Raw genomic sequence first — 19,832 nt, 5'->3', positions numbered from 1 at the left:
CCATGAATGATTATACTTTTCCCTTCTTTCTTCCCTATCTTCTCTATTGATGCAGGAGATTATGAACAGTTTGTAAGTCAGACCCACACATAATTTGGACATAGGCACTTCATCTACAGCTCAACAGGTGAACTTGCGTGTGCCTGATTTACTGGGGGGAGGGGGTGGGTAACAGCCTCCCATCACTGGGTCACACTACAGCCCGTTGCGCATGGCCCTGCGGGTTTATGGCACTGGCGTGGTCCGAATTTCAAACCATACTGTGAGGCCCATTCATGCCGTAGAATTTTCCCTTACCAGGAGCCCATGCTCAGAAAGGCTTACATTGAGACATTTAGCCTCGGAGTTTAGCCTTTCCCCCCGATGAAGGATCACCATCATTCCTTCCCCTTTTAAAGTTCTGCTTTCGAGCAACGCCAGGGACTTGGGTGCGGTTCCCGCATTTTCATAGCCAGGCCTGTTTTAATACTGTGGGCCAGAACAGTATGACGGTATGTAAACATTAGATTGCATTACATTACAGGCATTTGGCAGACGCTCTTATCCAGAGCGACGTACACCAAAGTGTATAACCATAACCAGGAACAAGTAAACATACCATTTATAACTAAACTTCAGCTGGGTCTGTTATCATAAGAGTGTTTCAGAGCAGCAGTGCTGATCTAGGATCCGGTTCCCCCTGTTCATATCAGTCCCTTTATTCATTGTGTGCTAAAAGGAAAAACTGATCTTGGATCAGCTTTATATAATTCGTAACCCTCTAAGAAAAAAGTAACTTTTCTCTCACTTCATGCCTTCTCATATTATGTAGTTTAAGGTGATGAGATAATATTTCTTAATGACACAGAAAAAGAGTTAACTAACTAGAGAGTAATTTGACAGTTGTTATTCAGTTGCAGTACAATATTGAATAGTGGACCTGGATATTTATTAGGTGGAGGAACAAATCAAGTTAATCATTTTGCTCAAGGGTGTAGTATCTGTCCTCTTCCTTGGATGGGATCCAGTTCTCATTTTCTCTTCACTGTAGAACTTGTGTCTGGGACAGTTGTTGGCTCTGGTGAGATTTCAGCATGGTGTGTTTTCTCTCTCTCTCTCTCTCTCTTTCTCTCTCTGCCTTTTAAAACATATTTGAACACGTGTGCAGTTTCCTTAAATAACAACTTATGAGGCCATTGTGGGATATGAGCCAGATGGGTGGGCATCAGAATTCTGCGTTCCCGCAGTAAGTGAGAAATATGCACAGTAAAAACACACAAAGTGTATCTCTTAAAGGACATAATACGACAATGCAGTTCATTTAATAAAAAGTGCTATATAAAATAATTATTAAGTACTTCAAAGGCACAACACAGCAAAACCATTCATAAGTAGGAAAACCCACAATTGACAACACACCATTAAATTCTGATGCTTTGTAAACGTTTTGCAACAACTTTTTATTCTTTTTTTAAATTATCCTATATGCATGAATAGGTTTTAATTCAGGTTTTAAATTATATAGAATTTTAGAATGGCATTTCATGATCTGGTTATTTTGGTTTTTATTATTATTTTCTGCTATATATCTGCTTTGATTGAATTTTTAAATGTTTAATGGAGTTTTATTTCAGTTTTATCATTAGTTCAAATTTATTTCCGGTGTGTAACTTTGATTGTTATACAAACTGATTTGTTTTCTAATTTTATTTTTTATTATCTCTGTGAAATACTACATGAAAGTGCTATATAAGGTGTGTTGTTATAATAACAATAACAACATCAACAACAACAACAACAAGAACAACAATAATAATAATAATAATAATAATTATTATTATTATTATTATTATTATTATTATTTGTATAACCGTTAAGGTTTACATAATAAGCACAAGCAATGACTGAATGGCAGAGGAAGTATCTGTACACACTGTACACAGCAGTGATTGTTAGTCATTATAGAATGAGATTTGTAAGTTCCCATTTTGTTTTGACTGGTGAGTTAAGAGGGGAGGGGGGAGGAAGGGAGTGAAGAATGCAGACATAGTACTAAAACCCTGGGGTGGGGTTAGTGTTTTTTGTGGTAGGTGACGCTTGATGATTTGTATGGGTTGGTTTGTAATAAAAAAGGCCTGAATGACTGCATAGTTCCACTGGCTGTGGAGACACAAGGGGAGTATTTCCTAAAAAATCTGCTACCCATACGTCGTCTGACACTCACCCACAGAGGTCACATGACTGGGGTGGGGGAGAATTGCAAGCCCTTAGGGGGAGTCCGAGTGATGTGCATTCTTTCCGGTTTCTATGAATAGCTTGTTCAGTGCCAGGTTTGGAGGTCCCAACATAATAATAAATGTCAATGAAACATGCTGCTGGACATTCACTTCCACTTATTTTCATATTTCCCCCACTGAGGGATGCCCAAACCTTAGCCGTAAGCTTCATCTGTCTCATCTGGAATTCTCCTGAAATGCAGCAGCCAGACCTCTTTAGCAAGGCCGGGCTGCACAGACATTCGTGTCGTTAATTATTACAGTGCTGGGAAAACCCTTACAATGCAGCTTTTAAGCTCCCACTCAATTCCCCTAGCTGCATTGTAAACATCAGTTTGACCAGTAAGCCTTTATAAAAGGAAAAGGCCGCGTACCTGCACCCTGTTTCAATGCTCTAGTGATTTATTAACAAAGAAATTGTATTTCAACCTACACTATTTCCACCAGCCTCATTCTACAGTCTGAGTCACTGACGGAAATGAGCCCTTATCAACAGGCTGTTAAAAGCTGAGCTCTTCTGACGTCCTAACTCTGGTCTCAGTCGAAACATGCAACAACAAAGGAGAACATTTTTTAAAGTACACGTTCGCCCATGACTGGAAAGGCCTTCAAAATATGGCTCACTCTGACAAAGAATAGGTTCCTTAGTGACCTCTCGGGAGCCCTGCTTTCTGGTTTTCTGATTGGACGCGTTGACAGACGAGGAAGGAAAGCCGTTTTGTGACTAATGGTGTTTGTGCTTTCTATTTCTCCCCAGATAAATCATGGTCATGTAGGGGAGAGAAAAGAGGCTCGATGATGTCGTTCTTCGGGTTGAGCTGCGGAAAGAAGAAGGAGAGAGGTGAGCTTTCTGATGGTGTGAGGTACAGGCAAACTCCTCTGTTCTCTTAGGCGATCTCTTCCTCTTCTGTTTGCCTGTAGCTGTTCTCAAACAGTAAGCAAGCACCTATCCATAGTTAAATATCCCATGTTGATTCAACCCTACCAGAGTTCATGTAAGTTCAGTAGGAACCATATGTACTGTGTATGATTGATTTAGCGCTGAGCATTTTACTGTGTTGGAAGATCATCAGTGCTAGCTGACGCAACAGCGTTCGGTGTGTTGGCACTACGGTGGTCTGCTAGCGCCAGATCTATGCGCCTATTATTTCCCGCCCTTTTAACAGCTGAAGCCTCATGTCAACCCCTCACCTCAGCTGTCTGCTGGGAGCTTTCTCGAGACAAACAGCTATGCTGATGGTGGGCCATTAGTGGGCAACAGCGAGTTTATGTTTTCTGCCCCTGTTCTTTCTGTCTCCTTTTTGTTTGCCCCTCCTATGTGTGGGTGTGTGTGTGTGTGTGTGTGTTAGTAAGTGTGAATGCATGTGTGAGTGTGTGTGTGTGTGTGTGAGAGTATGTTAGTATGTGTGAATGCATGTGTGAGTGTGTGCGTGTGTGTGTGAGAGTATGTTAGTATGTGTGAATGCATGTGTGATTGTGTGTGTGTGCGTGTGTGTGTGAGAGTATGTTAGTATGTGTGAATGCATGTGTGAGTGTGTGTGTGTGCGTGTGTGTGTGAGAGTATGTTAGTATGTGTGAATGCATGTGTGAGTGTGTGGGTGTGTGTGTGTACATTATTGCTAGCAGCCTCAGCACTGGTGCATGCTGACAAGCTCATAAAGCTGCTTCTTGGTACAAGCCTTGTGGTTCTGCTTGTCTTCCAGAGGAGGAGAGATGTCTCAGAGCAAATGACAGAGAGTTCAACCTTTCCTTCAAGTATGCGGTGAGTGAAACTGCGGTATTCTTAAACACTCAACAGCAATTTTTGCAATGTATTATTCCTACAGTCATAAAGAAAATTAATGCAGATCACTTACAGTTTTAACAAGAAACATGTTTTCACAAATATTCAGAACAATTTCATTTATATTTAGTAGGTTTTGGTTAGCAACCAAAAAATCCTCAGATATCTTTGTTGTTTAATTTTACTGGCGTCTGAAGTGTTCAGGCTGAGGTATTTCCCGATACTTATTTGACCTAGGTCTGGTGCGTGTGTTTGCTTGAAACACAGCAGTGATTGGAGGCTTGTGTTTGCGCTGGGATTGAGTGGAGATGACAGTCTGGTCAAGTTTGCCCCCATTGTGGCTGAGAAATGTCTCAAGTGTGTGAGGGCCGGTTTGTTCTGTGGGCCTGTGTGGAGCTCCTACTCCCTGTTTACGATTTACGACAGGCGGCTGGCTGTCTGCCAGCAGGGTATGGCCCTGCCGGCTCACGAGCTCCCGTCTGTCCCACTGCACTGCCATCTGTCCCACTGTACCGCCTGACTGTCCGTCTGTACCGCCCGTCCTTCCCACTGTACCGCCCGTCCTTCCCACTGTACCTCCCGTCCTTCCCACTGTACCACCCGTCCTTCCCACTGTACTGTCTGTCTTTCCCACTGTACCTCCTGTCCTTCCCACTGTACCGCCCGTCCTTCCCACTGTACTGTCCGTCTTTCCCACTGTACCTCCCGTCCTTCCCACTGTACCGCCCGTCCTTCCCACTGTACCGCCCGTCTTTCCCACTGTACCGCCCGTCTTTCCCACTGTACCGTCCGTCTTTCCCACTGTACTGCCCGTCTTTCCCACTGTATCGTCCGTCTTGCCCACTGTACCGCCCGTCTTTCCCACGTACCTCACGTCCTTCACTGTACGCCCGTCTTTCACTGTACGCCCGTCTTTTCCACCTGTACCGTCCGTCTTTCCACACTGTATGCCCGGTTTTCCACTGTATCGGTCCGTCTTGCCCACTGTACGCGTCTTCCCACAATACCACTGTCTGTCCCTGTGCCGTTTCCCCTGTAACACCCTGTTTTCCACAATACCGCCCATTTCCCGCATACCACTGTCTGTCCCATTGTACGCCCGTCTTTCCCACTGTAACACCCGTTTTTCCCATACCGTCTTCCCACAATACCACTGTCTGTCCCACTGTACAGCCCGTCTTCCCACTGTAACACCCGTTTTCCCACATACCGCCATCTTTCCCACATACCACTGTCTGTCCCATTGTACCCCTGTCTTTCCCACTGTAACCCCGTTTTCCCACTAATACCGCCCATCTTTCCCACAATACCACTGTCTGTCCCACTGTACAGCCCGTCTTTCCCACTGTAACACCCGTTTTTCCCACAATACCGCCCATCTTTCCCACAATACCACTGTCTGTCCCATTGTACCGCCCGTCTTTCCCACTGTAACACCCGTCTTTCACACTGTACTGCAGAATTTCCTACCCATATGTGTCAGTGCGCTATGCTGAATTATTATTACAAGTTTATTGACAGTGGAAAGTCAAACCTCATGGCCCTGTCCTAGCATACATTAAAGGAATAAAAGCAAACATCATGCAATGTTACCATTGAACTGGGGAAGAGATGATGCCATAGGTGACTAATACCAGCACAGACTCTCTTCAGTAGTGTCCCACCAACTGCCTATCTTCCAGTAGGAGGAGCTTATCCATGCAAATATTACGAACACCATTTGTTTTTCAAGGCTGGAAACCACTAAAGATGAATATTAGTAATTAAGTAACATGATGGTGACAGTAGATGCTGGTGAGAAACCGTCCCTGTACGTTCAGTGACTTTCTGGGTTGCTATGGCGACCCTGGGATGCTCTGGTGTCAGGCATGTGAGGATGGTTGCCGTGGGAACTTAAAACATGCAACCCTTTCATGTAGCAGAGGGTTCCCCTGAGAGATATTACCCATGGTTACGTGTGTTGCACTCTTAAGAATAAACAATGAACAAACAAAAGAAACAAAATGAATGCTACAGTAAGAGTGGGGGTGCGGGAGGAGAGAATATTACGTGGCGTTCCATGACCCAATCAGAGTGTTGGCTTACTCATTTCCCTAAGATCAGGTGAGCAGGATGAAAAAAAAAATCATAATTGAAGAAGCCTGTTTGAACTTTGATATTTACAGTAACATAATGGGCAGAAATCACATGCTCTTTTGGAAAGAGGGGACTGTGTGAGTCAGTTATGTATGGGAGATAAAGTGCTTTACCAAGCCAAAGGAACCTTATCAGAAAGAACTGAATGTATGTTGCTCTCAGATTACACTGTTAATATGCGCTGTCAAGAGTCCATACACTCAAACCCTGTGAAAATATCATTAAATTTCCATCATATCTACAAATAGAATGTAAATATTGCATTGTCCATTGTTTATGATATATAAAGCAATATTTAACTTTATTTTATCTTATGTAGGCTATATCTTAAGCTTGATATGAAATGCAATCTGTTCTAATGATGAAATGAAAACTTTCACATTGTTAATTTTCTGTAGTTTTTTTGCTCCCAAAAAACCTGAACCTGTGACCCTTAGACAGAGCCATAGTGAATAGCAACAGATTTGAGAAGCTTCTGTTGAAGGTGTGACAGTGCTTCTGTCCGGTTGCGTAACTGTGGAATTACTTTTTTGTTTCATTTCCTTTTCCTCTTTAAAAAAATGTGCACAATTTGACCACAAGTCAATTTTATTAACAGATAGATATTTTTAAATGCTTTTTTTTCTTTTTGTTTCTTGTTGTTTCTTTTTGTTCCCCAGTTTGGAATGCCCCAGTGTATTTGGTCAGCACACATTACCGCAACCTCCTATATCGAGCCAGGAGAATGCAGACAGGCATCTGCTCTCCTCCAAAGCATGTAATGTCAGAGGCCTCTTCTTATCAGGCCATGGTTTATGAGTCAGAAGAAGTCACTTCATGGGCAGCTAGCAATCCGATTGGCCAGTGAGGGTCAGAATCACATTCTGTACTGGTGTGGTTTGAAACCTGACCGCATGGCCCATCCTCGCACTAAACCAATGCCTTACCCGATTCAAGACCATAGGACCCATCCTCATGCTGGAACAGAACATTAACAGATACCAGACCGTGGGACACATCTACACACTAAAACAGAGGCTTAACAGATACAAGACTGTGGGGCCCCTCTACACACTAAAACAGTGCCTTAACTGATATCAGACCATTGGGCCTATTTACAAACTAAAACGGAGCCTTAACAGATATCAGACCATTGGGGCCATCCACACACTGAATCAGTGCTTATAATATACTGCTTATAGATCTTACCAAAACTTTACTTTGGCTTAATAGATTTTGGCAGAAATACATTGAAGGTATTTTGGTGGAAAACCATTTAGTACATTTGGGTAGGAATTGTTTTCAATCTTGCCATTCAATGTGGAAAAAGGAACTTGGCCTTAAATTTGATCATTTCTTCATGACATAAAAATGAACATATACATATTATGTCGTTTAGAAGAATAAGTCCTATAAGATATTATATTAATAATTTCACTGGTCCTGGGAGAAGTGTGTTTTTCAGAAAGAAAAAGCATATCCCCTCTGTGTGACTACTTTAAATGACATTTCCATTGTTATGTTAGGAACTGTAGGTCCTTGCCAACACTAATATAATTTTGTTTTCTTTCTCTACTTCTCTTCCAGACCAATGCTATAAAAACCTCCAAATACAATTTGTTTACCTTCCTACCACTCAACCTTTTTGAGCAGTTCCAGAGAATAGCCAATGCCTACTTCCTGTTCCTGCTTGTACTCCAGGTAAAATTCATTCTACTGGACCCGCCTCTCCACCCCCAAACCCTCAACCCCCGCCCCCAACCTCTAGTCCTACCCTAACCCTATCCCTGCCCTATAATGTTTTTTTATCTGCTTCAGTTGATCTGTCTCATACTAGGGCTTGTTCAATAGGCAGACATTCTGTTATATGTTAAACATTCTGTCTGTAGGACAGGAAGTTCCTTCTGTACAATTTCCAGCACTGCTTGGGGGAGGTTTCCCGGGTGTTTCCTGGGGGTGGGATTCTTGGCTCTGCTAGGTTGCCGGTGGAGTAACATATTACCCAAAATGGATGCAGTTGACCACAGTATACAGTAAAGGCCACACACAGTTGGTCTTTTATTCACCTTACCTGCAACTTTCTGCAGCTGAATGTTCAATTCGCTTCTTTCTCTGCTTCATTTGTGTACCATGTTGGTGGTCTTGACTGTGTCCCTTTTGTGAAGAGCCACTTGAGCTTGGACTTATCTTGCCGTCCGTTTTGGCTGATTCCAGCTGTCTAACTGCTCTCTTGTCTTGAAGTGTCATTTCAGTAACGCGTACGTATCTTGATGTCTGTTTCAGCTGATTCCGTCCATCTCATCCCTCTCCTGGTTCACCACAGTAGTCCCTCTGGTCCTGGTGCTTTCCGTCACTGCAGCTAAAGATGCGACCGATGACATTGTGAGTTCCAGCTGTTTAGATTCACAGTGTGTTATAACCCTATTTGCCAGCAGTGATATAAAAAAGAAATCAATGTACATTCATTACTGCACAATGATAGCCTGATATGTCCTCCCCTCTGAAAGCTTGACTTCATGACAGACTAATTCCTGTTTGTTGTGTATTTTCCCATTTCAACTGGGTCGGTTAAAGTAAAGAAATGTCCCTGTAATTGATGTAAAGGAGTTGCATTTTACCCCAAGGTCTTACCTTTGCTGTGAATGGACTTCAATGATGAGTTTCGTAACACTAGGAACTTCCCTTCCTTGTGCTGTTTGCGATATGTTTTTAGTAGGACTGTTTTTGATCGTGGTGGGAGCGTCTTTTAGTGTCCACTTATCTTTCCATAACCATAAATAGTTTTATCTTTATTTATCTCAGCTCTTAGCTTTTGTTAAGTCCTGGCTTTTGTTATTTTATGGCAACCCCTGTTTAGTCATGTTCCTCATATTCATAAATTGTGCTGCTTAAGATATATTTCTAAGCCACTGGAGCATTTCATTTTTCAGTCACACTGTAATGTTTAAAGGAAATAGGCGATTAAGCAGTCTGCATTGAACAAAAGCATATCGTTGTCAGCCTGTAGCGCCATTATTCCCGTAACAAGCCAGCCTGGAAATTTTTACAAGGTGTACTGGATGACTTTGAGGGTGACAGCAGTTTTGATGACAGCAGAACAGGCAGGGTCTTTTGTTTGAGTGGTTTTTACTGGAGGAAAACTTGGGGCTTTCTACAGGATCTGCCATTGCAGCACAGGCTGATGGACATTGTAGTTTGTATTTGTTATTATAGTGTATTTTTACGTTTTTGTTTAATCAGAACAGTGTAGCCTCCACGGGTACAACCTTGCTCTTATTTTAAAAAAAGAAATGTAAATGTAGGTAAATAATTCTTTTGTGACATGGTTTCAGAGATGGAGCTGAACTCCTCAATGTTCTTCCTCCCCTCCTCACCACAATCACTCATCATCGGTTGAATTGGAATGTTTGCTTAATTAGTTGGAATCGGAATCAGCTGTTTAAACCACAGATCTGATTCTGCAGAGTTTTTTTTCAGTGCTGTCTTTCTAATCTTGCTGATCTTGTCATTTCAGAACCGACACAAAAGTGACAGGCATGTCAACAATCGCAAAGTAAAGGTCCTCTTAAACGGAGAGTGAGTTCCCTTCCTTTTCTTGTTACTGTAGTGTACCTGGACCTTGATTGCTGAGTAAACCAGTATACTCTCAGAATTGTGCAGATCACTTATTTGGCTCTCGAATACAAAGACCTGGACTCCTGAGGAAACTGGATGCTCAATGAACCAGCAGGTCACGTGAAGGTCATTTGATAGTGCTGTTTCTCAGCTTGTAGAATGTTTTAATTCAATGGGATAAAATGATACGCAGGTAGGGTAGTATAAGAAGTAGTTTGCTTTGTAGAGGTACCTTTGGAAAATTCTGCACAGCCATTGGCTTGTTGAGTTCACCTTAGTGTTTGCAGTAGGGGTTCAGACAGAGGTCAGGGGGAGTGGCTTGTGTGCCTGTTCCAGAAGTATCAGGTATGGTGCTCTTTGCTTCCAACCCTCAGTACATTCTTCACTTGATCACCCCTGAATGTTCTTATAAACCCCAACCCTCGCCCTATTTACACCCCCCCCCCACCTCTATGTCCAATCCTATCTCAATTTACCCAACCGTAATATCTAACCCCAACCCCTCATCCCAACGCGCAATCAAAAATTATTTTTGCTCACCAAAAATATGGCTATTCATTTTTGTCCCCTGTAGGGGACATGAGTCTCTGGTCTTAATTTCAAGATAAAACCTACACAAAAAGGGATATTCTTTTGTGGAAAATATATAATATTTTTCTAAATTTTCACTGGAACATGTTTTTTGTCATCCAAAACATTTGTCTTATGTCAAAAAATGTTTATTACTGTACTTAAATCTTTTTTTCTGTGAGGTCTCAGGAAGATAATTTAAGCCCTAAGCGTTGGGCTGCAGACGCTGACACTGACACAAGATGCGTTATTATGGTCTGAATTTAGGCGCGGGCTGAGCATGTTTTTGCAACTCAGTTTGACGCCGGGGGTCCATAGGGAGGGTTTCCTGAAAGACAGGACACAGCTGTCGGCCTGTCATTTGTTTACTTCCTGTTTCATCAACTCATATCCCAGGGCACTGTTGAGCGGGAGATAAGCAGACCATACGCCATACGTCATTGGAATGAATCACAATCATCAATCCTAAAAGGATTCACCTGGACTTTGTTATTTGTTAGAAGATTTCCAGGAATGTGCAATTTAATAGGTCAACTGGTGCTCATTTAATTTTGTAATTATAAGATAAAAGCAGAGTTTTCAGATCCTTCATATTTAATTCAAAAGGCAGAACCAGATGAATTTCGGGAAGCTGAATGTTTTTAGAGATACAAGTAACTTGCTCCTAGAGAGCTAAATCCGCTCAATCTGAGATTTCAGTGCCGACTCAGACAGAGCGACAGAAGGAAAAGAGGAAGAGATCGCCATCTGGAGCCTTCATGATGTTATTGCATGATAAGGGGACAGGCAACAGCCAAATACTTATGGGGCCTGCTCAGTATCTCCAACACCAGCGCTGCCTGATCCTGTTCCTGGAGATTTACCGTCCTGTAGGTTTTCAGTCCAACCTTAACAAAGCACATCTCGTTCAACAGCTAGAGATTTCATTTCGCAGCTAATTAGTAGAATCAGGTGTACCAAATTATGGTTGGAACGAAGACCTACAGGAAGGTAGATCTCCAGGAACAGGGTTGGGCAACCATGCCCCTCACCATAAACTATTCACGAGAAATTAACTTGTGAATAAACTCCACCATAAACCTGCTGAGGTCATGTTCAATGGCTAATTCAGACATTTTAACTGGTGTCCCTGAAATTGCGAATGCTTCTTTTTTTCTCCTTTTCCTTGAAAGATTGCGGAGTGAAAAATGGATGGACGTTCAAGTTGGTGATATCATCAAGTTGGAAAACAACCAGTTTGTGACGGTAAGAGTTTTCGGGAGTTCAGAATGAAACGGCAGTTCATATTTTGGGGAAGTCACTCTGAGTTCTCTGAGGAAAGTGATGAGTCACAGACTGCTGTCTTTGTCCTTGCAGGCAGATCTGCTCCTGCTCTCCAGTAGTGAGCCTCTCAACCTGGTGTATATCGAGACCGCTGAGCTGGATGGGTCAGTCTTACTGAGCATGCGTCTGTGTGTGTGTGTGTGTGTGTGTGTGTGTGCGTGCGTCGTGTTTGTGTGTGTGTGCGTGCATGTTTGAGTGTGTGTGTGTGTGTGTATGTGTGTGTGTGTGCGCGCATGCATGTGTTCACATTGTACCTGAGGGTCTGGGCATGGCTGTGGCTCTATGTGTAGGTGTGGGTACATGTGTGCATGTTTTATGTGTATGTTTGGAGAGGGTCCATATGTGTACACAGGCCTCTTTGCATGTGAGTTAGCATTATGGGAGGTTAAGTGATAAGCTTTAAGTGTGGTGACGTAGTGCTGCAAGTCTGTCTTGCAGCCATAAAACAAATTGGTGAAATATGAATAAGTGAAGTTGTATCCTGAAATGAAATGGGGAACTGCACCTCCTCCCCAGAGAGACCAATCTGAAGGTGAAGCAGGCTCTGACGGTTACCGGGGACATGGGAGACCACATCCAGACGCTGGCGGCCTTTGACGGTAAGTTGCCATGGAAACCATCTATCATCCCCCTCCAGTTCAGGAACCATAGGAGCACAGAGCCAACATTTCCAGAAATAAAAAAAAACTGTTTATCTTGTGTGTGTGTATGTGTCTCTGCCTGTCTCTGTGTGCATGTGCACCTGTGTGTGTGCCTGCATGTATGTGTGTGTGTGCATGTACATGTGTGTGTGCGCGCTCGCATGTGTGTGGGTGTACATATGTATATAAAGATGATTAAAAAATGCTGTAATTTAAAGATGGTGTCAAAAACTAAATTGAATTCACACCTTCATACTGATGGTTAAATGCAATTTCAAAAGTCGAACATCCTCATGTTTGCAACTTTCAACCAGCAGTAGAAGACATGACTACAAGTAATTGAACAGCACCATAGCTGCCATACTTTCTGCTGTTTCCTTGGGGGCAGTTTCCTTGACTACTCCCCTCCTCCCTCTTCAGGTGAGGTACGCTGTGAGCCACCGAACAATCGCCTGGACAAGTTCACCGGCACACTGACGTTCAAGGACCACAGGTACTCCCTGGACAATGAGAAGATCCTCCTGCGCGGCTGCACCCTGAGGAACACGGACTGGTGCTTCGGCCTGGTCGTTTTCGGAGGTGAGGCTCGCGGGACAGCTCCTTCTGCTGGTCGGAGGGTGGAATACACCCGTTGGAGTTCACAGATGTCCTAATCCAGTGGTTCCCAACCCTGGTTTCTGTAAAGATTCAGCATCAGTTGGTTTTTTTGTTTTCCTTTTAAAAACAAGGTGCGGACATGCTGTCCTTAACGTCTCGCCCAATCAGTGTTGTGCAATCCCATCACGTGACTGGATTTTTGCGTTGATTCATTTTGTAGTAACAGTGGCCCATCGAGATGCATAAATCGATTGCAGTGATCTTTCCTCTCTGCAGGCCCCGAGACAAAGCTGATGCAGAACTGTGGGAAGACCACGTTCAAGCGCACCAGTATCGACCGTCTGATGAACGTGTTGGTGCTGTGCGTAAGTGTCAGTCAAACGCACTTGAGTTGCGGTCAGTCCTCTTTCGGTTTGGACAGTTCAGGAAATCAGCCTCAGGAGGATAGTCTCCCCCTACAGAGTCTGCCTCCTCCCCAGGGTTATTCCTACATGAGTTCTAGGGAGATTTTGTCTTGCTGCTGTCTTCCCTGGCTTGCTTTGTAGGAGTTTAGGCCAGGGTACACTGTCATGCATATTGTCACAAATTCTTTGTAAAATTCCTTATATAAATAAAACTTAATCAATTGATTGAAATTGATTGAAGTTCCTTTCATGAGCTGAAAAAGGCCTTTGCTTTCTATAAATATTTTTCATTCATCGTGAATTCATTCATTTCAGTTTCCAGAATTGATTTTCCTGAAATTTTAATGATCTCATATGATTGTAGCAGTTCAGCCATTCTTTCCTTCTTTTATATTTTCTCCAAATCTGAAATGTGTGATTTTATCATTTGTTTTTTCATCCCTGTGGTCGTGGTAGATCTTTGGCTTCTTGGCGGTCATGTGCACAATCCTGGCCATCGGAAATGGCATTTGGGAGCAGCAGGAAGGGTCAAAGTTTACCGTATTCCTGCCCAGGCAAGACGGGGTGAACTCCGCCTTCTCTGGCTTCCTCACCTTCTGGTCCTACGTCATCATCCTCAACACCGTGGTTCCCATCTCCCTCTATGTCAGGTGTGTGTGGTGCTCAATGTGATCCAGCAGGGGGCAACAGTGAGCAGTCCTCTTAAGGGAAACAGGCTGGTTTCCAGAGGGTTGTATAATAATAATAATAATAATAATAATACTTTTTATTAATAATAATTTTATTTATGTAGCGCTTTTCCAAGTGCTCAAAGATACTTTACAACAAAATCAAATAGACAAGTATAAAACATCAGTGCAAAATATCAAAATATATATGATAAAGACCGATTACATCATCAGACTAAATTCAAATTAATTAATCAGTTATGTATTAGTACTTAGTTCTGGTACGTGCTGAAAAAAATGTTATTTGCCTTATAAGTTATGCATATTTCATAATGGAAAAACGAATAAAATAATGAGATATGAACCACAGGCTGTGGTTTCTATCTGCTGCTACGGAAGGCTCAGCCACCTCCGCCGATCTCAAACCATTATGGTAACCATTTTAAATAGCAAAACGCTCAGTCCGTCAGTCTGTCTGATTGCCTCTCTGTTTCTGAAGCTGTGTCTGTCTGTCCACGTCTCTGTCTGCATCTCAGCGTGGAGATCATCCGCTTGGGGAACAGCTTCTACATCGACTGGGACAGGAAGATGTACTACGCCCGGAGCGATACGCCTGCAGAGGCTCGCACTACCACCCTGAACGAGGAGCTGGGCCAGATCAAATACATCTTCTCCGACAAGACGGGAACCCTCACCCAGAACATCATGACCTTCAACAAGTGCTCCATCAACGGGAAGTCCTACGGTACGAGCCCGCTAAACACTTCCCCGCCGATCGCTGGTTATCTGTAGCCGCGTCATCTAAGACTTTTTATGAAGTCCTTTATCCTGCTGAAAGACCAGTAAGACCTAAGTTGGTCTTACTGTAGGTGGTCATTGCTAGTCTGCGGCAGCTCAATGCTGGTTAATGCTGGTAGGCTAAGATGGTGGCCAAACTGGGGGACTAGCTGACTATAAGGTGGCTGAAAATACAACCTAAGCCAGCTTGACTGGTTTAGGCTGGTTTAAGCATGAATTTTCAGCAAGGTTGATTTATTGAGTTATTGGAATGAAAATTATGTTAATGAAGATGTGTCATTCTTTTTCAGGTACTGTGAACAGCTGTTAGTGTTAGTACAGTGTACAATCACACTGTGACATCATGTCTTCTGTTTTTCAGGGGATGTGTTTGACTATGCTGGACAGAGACTGGAAATTACTGAGGTGAGAATGTGTGTGTGTATGTGTGTCTGCGTGTGTGTGTGTTCATTAGAGGTGTGCAGAGACGTCATTATCTGTATCTGTATCTGTTCAACCAACAAAATTATCTGTATCTGTATTCGGATAGAAGACGGGAAGTGGGCGTGGTTTATACCGGAAGTCACATTAAATCGGGCAAACATATTTTCTAACCTAATATTCTTGGCAATGCAATTGTTGTGCCTTCAAACCATCAACTTGATTCAATATTGGCATATAAATAATTATGAAATGTATTTCCACATCCTCATACTGTACTTTTCATCCCTCTCCTTTTTTATTTAGGTCAGGTACACTTCTCAAAAAAAACAAAAACGAATTGCTTCACCTACCAGTAGAATAAAAAATGGCCTTCACCAGATCTCTAAATCCTCAATGGTCTGGGGTCTTATGTATTGTCAAATGTAATGTTCTACCTCCTTTGGGTCAATGGTCAATGTTGTCGGCGACTACCAGTGACGTCTCCCTTTGCAGAAGACGGAGCGGGTGGACTTCTCCTACAACCAGTTGGCCGACCCCAAGTTCTCCTTCTACGACCACAGCCTGGTGGAGGCGGTCAAGCTGGAGAACCCAGAGGTGCACTCCTTCTTTCGCCTGCTGGCTCTCTGCCACACCGTCATGGCGGAGGAGAAGAACGAGGGTGAGGGCCGCCTCTTTCCCGCACCCGTCTGCGATCACACCCTTGCTAGCGCAGGAAGTGGCAGGCAGCCGTTCCTGCTGTCGCGTTCTGTCTCTAACTTGGTCTCAGCACAACTTACTGTCTCTCTCTCTCAGTGATGTGCATCACCCATTCTGTCATAATATACAACTCAATATTATAATGCTGGGGTCTTTTGGTCAGATCTGAGAAAATAATAGAATAGAATAGAATAGAATAGAAAACTTCATTGAATGGTTGCTGTGAGTGCAGGCTTTTCTTCCATACTATGATTTATTTGTTTTATTAAAACTTAATTTAACCAGATAGCTCAACTGGGAACTGGAATTAGGTGTATAAGTCCTGGGACAGGCCTGGGCCCAAACTGACCATTCATACATAACATTTGCCACCCCTGTATTGTAAATCACTCTGCAAGGGGGTCGACTGCCAAGCAAGAAAATAATGTAGCGTGAGGGAAAAAAAAGGTGGTGGAGGTGCACTAGCACCCCCTGCTGGCCTGGCTGTGTCTCTTCTGCTGTGCTCAGCCTTGAGGAGGTGCTGTGTGTCTGTGCTGCAAGGGGGCGGGTCCTCAGGACTGTCAGTCTGTGTATTGATGGAAGGGTGAGAGAGGGAAAGAAAGAGAGAGAAAAAGAGAGGGAGAGAGAGAGGTGAACAGCAGATGCAGTGTCACCCTTCATTCCACACATAACCGGAAAGATCGGTGTCTATACAGCTGTACAGGTGGTACACCGTGTCGATGCTAAACGCCTCTTCGGCTGCATGGGAAGATTTGCCTCTGGCACATCGCTAAAGCGTGTTGGGATTCGCATTCGCACATTTGCCTGGGTTTGGAGGACCCAATAAGAACTCTCAAATGCAGACAGACATGCAAATGCAAATCTTAATTATGCAGAAGATGCTAGAAATCTCTCACGCCTGCTGAAAGGAGGCAGCTGTTTTTGTCTTGTTGTTTTGACTCTGGCCTGTTGTTCTTCCTGCCATTGTTAGAAACATGCCTGTTGCTCTTAAAAGCTGATTGGTCTATAAAATGTCCCCCCTGCAGGATATTGATCTCTGCTATTCCCAGAGATATTAATTAGAGTGAATGATGTGTGTACTCAGGGTCCAATGAAAAGAACATCAGGGTTATTTAGAATCTCTCTCTTAAGCTCTGCTTGATACACCTGCATATGCTGTATGCTTGTGAGTGCATGTGTGCATGTATGTCTGCGTTTGTGTGTGTGTGTGTGTGTGTGCGTGCGTGCATGCTTGAGTGTGCCTGTGTGCATTCCGTGTGCGTGCTCCTTTGATTGTGCAGCATGCTGTTCAGCCTCCACTGACAGTGGGACAGTTCTGCCATTGTGCAGGCTTGAGCTAATCAGCTGATGAATATCTGTCAATCAAACCCAGCAGGCTCCACCTGTGTCATATAGGTTCCTTATTGCACTGTAAAAAGCTTGTGGGAGCCTGCCCTAAATTACCGCCTGTTTGAATAGCAGATATGTCTAACAACCCTGTGTCTGTTCTGTTCAAAACCATTTTAGAAATTGAGACGGTAAGCAGACAAACTTCTGCTTCTTTTCCTCAGTGTCCTACCCCATGAATAGGTTCCTGGCCTAATCACAAGGTGCTAAAACGGCACCTTATGTAAAGGGATCAAAAGATTGCAATTTGTAAAACAAGAAGTAAATGGACTGCATTTATATAGCGCTTTTATCCAAAGCGCTTTACAATTGATGCCTCTCATTCGCCAGAGCAGTTAGGGGTTAGGTGTCTTGCTCAAGGACACTTCGACATGCCCCGGGTGGGGTTTGAACCGGCAACCCTCTGACTGCCAGACAATCGGTCTTACCTCCTGAGCCATGTCGCCCCAACAGAAGTGACATTGCTCTTTTGTTCCCAGGTGACCTTCTGTACCAGGCCCAGTCCCCTGACGAGGGCGCCCTGGTAACTTCCGCCCGAAACTTTGGCTTCGTGTTCCGTTCCCGCACTCCGGAAACGGTCACCATCGTGGAAATGGGCGTCCAGAGGAGCTACGAGCTATTAGCCATCCTGGACTTCAACAATGTGCGCAAAAGAATGTCTGTTATCGGTAAATGACCTTTTCATCAGGTTTAGAGTTTCTGTGTCATGTTTATATCATTAAACCTGCTCTGCGAGGCGCTTTTTTAATACTCGCATTTACATAAGTTTCCACTGTCAAAGTGATTATACATCAACAATCGACATGCTATTAAAATGAGAGAAAAATGCTTGTTTACTTGTTTATGACCAACTAAACCAAGAGCAAGTAACAAAGGTAACCACAATCACCAGAGTACAACATTTACATTATTCTGTGACAGTACTGCCATTGATATTTATTGCAAAGCAGATCAGACTTGATCAGACTCAACCGCCCCTAAAATAGCATTTGTTTAGTGAGTAAATGATGTACTGTGAGTGAGACAGAGGTGGTGGTGGTGCAATAGAGCCCCCTGCTGACATGGCTGTCTCTCTGCAGTGCGTAGCCCGGAGGGGAAGTTGTCTTTGTACTGTAAGGGGGCCGACACCATCGTTTTCGAGAGGCTTCACCGGTCATGCAGCAAGCTGGCAGAAGTCACTACAGAGCACCTCAATGTGAGCATCCACCAGGGGGCGCTGTGGGACTGGAGAGCAATCAAATGGGGGCAACAATGTGTGTGTGTGTGTGTGTGTGTGCGAGTGCATGCAAATACACGAGTTTGCGTATGTGTGTCTGTATGAAAGTGTATATCTGTCTGTCTGTATGACAGCCGATATCTAAATGTCTATGTGTGAGTGTTCTATATATGAATAACATGACTACGCTCTGTGCTCTACCATTGGCGCAGGAGTTTGCAGGGGAGGGGCTGCGGACTTTGGCCCTGGCCTATAAGGACCTCGATGAGGAGTACTTTGAGAAATGGAGAGAGCGCCACCATGAGGCCAGCACCGCTTTGGATGAGAGAGAAGAGAGGCTGGATGAGCTGTATGAGGAGATTGAGAAGGACCTGCTGGTACGCTATCGACCCAACATTACACACACACACACCCACACACACGCAGTTACACACACACACACACACACACACACACACACACACACACGCAGTTACACACACACACACACACAAAAACCCAGATTATAATCTAATTCTGTTTGTGTGTCTGTGTTCATGTGTCCAGCTGCTGGGGGCCACAGCCATTGAGGACAAGCTGCAGGATGGCGTTCCCCAGACCATAGAGCAGCTGTCAAAGGCCAAAATAAACATCTGGGTTCTGACAGGCGACAAACAGGGTGGGTCACCCACAACCCTGCGCACAGCACCAGCCAATGTGTTATTCAAGCACACTATGACATAGTAGGAGAATGGTTCACCCTCATGGAAGGTGTGACTTCTGTCCTGTACAGTGGCCATACCTGTTGGCTGTGATAACTGATCTTTTTCTCCTGTTGCGTGATACTCCTGTGTCCCGGTTCTGCGGCTCCTCCTGATGCAGAGACGGCAGAGAACATCGGTTACTCCTGCAACATGCTGCGGGAGGAGATGAACGAGGTGTTCATCGTGGGTGCCAACTCCTCCGAGGATGTGAGGGAGGAGCTACGGTAGGGTTTCACAATGCGTGGGACAGAGCTTCAGAACCATAGCCTTGTCTGCTTGTCAATTTTCCCTCTAGTATTATAGGTAGTACTCATGGGAAATGTAGTCTAAAGGTATTGTAAAATCTGCTGCTGCTGGTTGGTCTCTCACCTCAGGGTTAATAATGGTGTGTTCTGTTTGAAACAGGAGTGCAAGATTGAAAATGAAGCCTGGGGCAGATGAAGAGCCATTAATCATGGCTAGGGGAATTCTGGGTAAAAAATTAAAGGTGGTCCACGATGAAGAAGTGGATGGAGAGTATGGGCTTGTTATCAACGGACACAGTTTGGTAAGTGATGGTAACCAGCTGGATTTCACACAGGGGTTAAAGGTCAGGGGTC

At 43.9% G+C, this 19,832-nt stretch overlaps 1 protein-coding gene across 3 annotated transcripts in view; it reads left to right on the top strand.

The window, feature by feature from the left end:
* Positions 1–19,832, top strand: part of LOC135233158 (probable phospholipid-transporting ATPase IM) — a 39,449-nt gene that overhangs the window by 10,056 nt on the left and 9,561 nt on the right. For all 3 annotated transcript variants that reach the window (XM_064296419.1, XM_064296418.1, XM_064296417.1), the window contains 20 exons: positions 3,013–3,096; positions 3,959–4,017; positions 7,741–7,854; positions 8,437–8,535; positions 9,668–9,729; positions 11,511–11,583; positions 11,695–11,765; positions 12,178–12,260; positions 12,723–12,881; positions 13,176–13,264; positions 13,760–13,953; positions 14,508–14,716; positions 15,131–15,174; positions 15,685–15,850; positions 17,754–17,942; positions 18,354–18,469; positions 18,703–18,867; positions 19,037–19,148; positions 19,352–19,457; positions 19,639–19,780. In XM_064296419.1, coding sequence (XP_064152489.1) covers positions 3,051–3,096; positions 3,959–4,017; positions 7,741–7,854; positions 8,437–8,535; positions 9,668–9,729; positions 11,511–11,583; positions 11,695–11,765; positions 12,178–12,260; positions 12,723–12,881; positions 13,176–13,264; positions 13,760–13,953; positions 14,508–14,716; positions 15,131–15,174; positions 15,685–15,850; positions 17,754–17,942; positions 18,354–18,469; positions 18,703–18,867; positions 19,037–19,148; positions 19,352–19,457; positions 19,639–19,780 — 2,298 coding nt within the window. In that variant the 5' untranslated portion in view covers positions 3,013–3,050. The remainder of the gene's footprint in view (positions 1–3,012; positions 3,097–3,958; positions 4,018–7,740; positions 7,855–8,436; positions 8,536–9,667; positions 9,730–11,510; positions 11,584–11,694; positions 11,766–12,177; positions 12,261–12,722; positions 12,882–13,175; positions 13,265–13,759; positions 13,954–14,507; positions 14,717–15,130; positions 15,175–15,684; positions 15,851–17,753; positions 17,943–18,353; positions 18,470–18,702; positions 18,868–19,036; positions 19,149–19,351; positions 19,458–19,638; positions 19,781–19,832) is intronic.

Source organism: Anguilla rostrata, chromosome 10 (genome assembly GCF_018555375.3).
Source record: "Anguilla rostrata isolate EN2019 chromosome 10, ASM1855537v3, whole genome shotgun sequence".
Taxonomy (NCBI): domain Eukaryota; kingdom Metazoa; phylum Chordata; class Actinopteri; order Anguilliformes; family Anguillidae; genus Anguilla; species Anguilla rostrata.
The sequence above is the reverse complement of the archived record's forward strand: the minus strand, read 5'-3'. Positions and strand labels throughout refer to the sequence as shown.